Source organism: Cherax quadricarinatus, chromosome 50 (assembly GCF_038502225.1).
Source record: "Cherax quadricarinatus isolate ZL_2023a chromosome 50, ASM3850222v1, whole genome shotgun sequence".
Classification (NCBI taxonomy): Eukaryota; Metazoa; Arthropoda; class Malacostraca; order Decapoda; family Parastacidae; genus Cherax; species Cherax quadricarinatus.
Window position 1 is genome coordinate 13,363,148 of NC_091341.1, and position 2,500 is coordinate 13,365,647.

General features: G+C 36.8%; 1 protein-coding gene across 1 annotated transcript in view; it reads right to left on the minus strand.

The window, feature by feature from the left end:
- LOC128695252 (dual specificity calcium/calmodulin-dependent 3',5'-cyclic nucleotide phosphodiesterase 1A) overlaps positions 1 to 2,500 on the minus strand; it is a 316,026-nt gene that overhangs the window by 1,512 nt on the left and 312,014 nt on the right. Inside the window, exons 14-15 of the mRNA XM_070095419.1 lie at positions 2,048 to 2,164; positions 1,077 to 1,199 (exon numbers count right to left, since the gene is read on the minus strand). Of these exons, the coding sequence (XP_069951520.1) occupies positions 1,077 to 1,199; positions 2,048 to 2,164 (240 nt within the window). The remainder of the gene's footprint in view (positions 1 to 1,076; positions 1,200 to 2,047; positions 2,165 to 2,500) is intronic.

Consider the following 2,500-nt stretch of genomic DNA (forward strand, 5'->3'; position numbering starts at 1 on the left):
AAAGACACATTAATAACATAAGAACTGTTTTCTATGAAAAATGTTATAAAAATGTATTCCAAAATTTAATCCAGAAAGTCACATCAATAATATAAGAACATTTTTTTTCATAAGAATGTTAAAAAGAGACATAATAAAATATAAAAACACAACAAATTACATCAAGATTCAGTAAATAATACAGGCCCTAATGTAGCAGAGTACGATAATATTAAGTTTGGTGTCAAAGAAAAGACGCACGTTATAGAACGAGGTTGTACTGGGACAACGTTTCGCTCTGGGTTAACTATATCAAGTCATGATACAGCTCTACACTGAGAGAAACATTATACCAACATCAGCTTGTTCCTCAACATGTCTTTGCTTCCCTGTTATCGGAAATACAACATTTGGATCAGTATTTTCTAACCAGTTCAGAATTATTCTACATTGCTGCTAAATACATTTAATTTTCTGCTTGGTGATTCTTCACATATTTTTCTTAATTCTGTCTTTCATTCACTGCATTATTGCTATATCCACCAACACGTAAAGTTGAACTACAGCTGCCTTCTACTTTAAGGGATATAACCTAATTGCCTCCCATTTCCCAGATGCTCTATGACCCCTACAGATTTAGTGCTTCTCCATGACTAAAAAACAATGCTAACATGAAATTAACTTTCAGAATGTCATAGGCTTTCAAGGCTTGTTAATTTTTCACCCCATTCTCAGTTTTGTTTCTTAATCTCAGAAAGTCAATATTAACTCTACCCCATCCCTGGTGATGGGCTCTTGGTCCAAGGAATTGGAGCTACCCTCCCTCTCCTTGGATTAAACATGGTTTCCTCCCACTTTATATTTTGCATTCCACCATGAATAAAATATTAATGTGCTAGCTCTGTGTGCAAAAGACACAAGTGTGGTGCAAAAAAACTTTTGTCTCAAAACGTTTGCTCTAAATAGATCTTTTTCGAGGCATTATGCTAAACATTGTCTATATTAAGGTTTATTTTGAATGCTCGTGTCTTGACTCTTTCAAATACATTATTGCATGGCAATAAGTACAGTAAACATCAGCAGTAGTTTGTTGCTACCTTTCATGGCTCGCTCCTTCCATCGACTCTTGTTCGCTGAGAGACAATCTTGCCAGGGTCGCCGCACCTCTGTACCCACAACACCTCCTGGACGCACTGGCCGTTTAATTGGACCACCTGGTTCTGTAACATAAATAAGCCTTAGTGTGTGTGTTGCCTGTGACCTGCTTTGAGGGTTCTACTCTCGCAGTAGAGATATGAAGAACCACAGTGGAAATAAGTCAGTGTGTTTGACCTTACTGGGCTATCCTAAGTTAATTTTAATATAAGTTACTCCATAAGACAATTGTAAAAATTTAAATTTGTGTATTGAACCTAATAAAAACGTACCTACTTACATTAATTAAGGTTTAGAGATATGAGCTGGAAATCTAGTGAAAGTATCACCCTTACTGAGGCAAATTAATAGGACATTCAACACTAACATACATCAAAAATTCTTATAAAAGAAAAGCTGGTGCAAGGGAACTTTAAAGATTTTCACAAATAGTGATACTACAAATAAATAGCTAACCAGAAGGTTTAACTTTATGATATAGTAAATGTTGAAGACGGGACACCATCAACTATTCAAATTCGATCCAGTTGTGGGATCGTTTCACACAGCCCATGAAACACATTTATCTCATAAAACTGTACTGTTACACATGGTAATCTCACAGACATATTTTATGTTCAAAACAGTTGTATACATTTAGTAATAATGGTCTGAATAACTGACAAAATGTTAGGTAAATGGACACAGATACAACTGGTCACAGACCGGGCCGCGGGGGCGTTGACCCCCGGAACTGTCTCCAGGTAAATCTCCAGGTATGTGACATTTTTATTGTGGCAAAGTTTCTCCCTCTCCAGGAGGAAAGTTCCTGGAAAGCAAAACATTGCCACAATAAAATGTCACATTAGCTGCATCTATGTCCATTTACTTAACTGTATACATGCTTCCATTATTGTGAAAAATTAATAACTACCATTCTGTGGTTCTTCGGAAATGGTGGGTGTGGACTGAGGCGCTGACAAAGAGGCCACTTTGTCCAGCAAGTCGCCACACACGCCAAGACTTGGGTCGACGATGAAGTCAATGAAACCTAAGGCAAAAAATAAAAGCATCAATTTGTGTCCACCATATATGGTACAACATTGACATATTCATCAAAATTTGAAGGGTAACCAGTTCGAAATTTAAAATTTATGTTCATGTTGTAAAGCTAAGTACAGGCCATTTTTGTAAGGCGTGCATTATGTAGTTTGGTAATCTTTGGAAGGTCTTGCCATGGGTTCAAGTCCCACCTGAACTGTAATATATTGTACAAAATGGCACATGCTACACTGGTTTTCCTATACAGGTGGGCCCTGCTTATACAGCAGGTTAAGTTCTGTTAGCTTTACAGAATTTTTTGCTTTACAGCAAAAATTGCTATAAA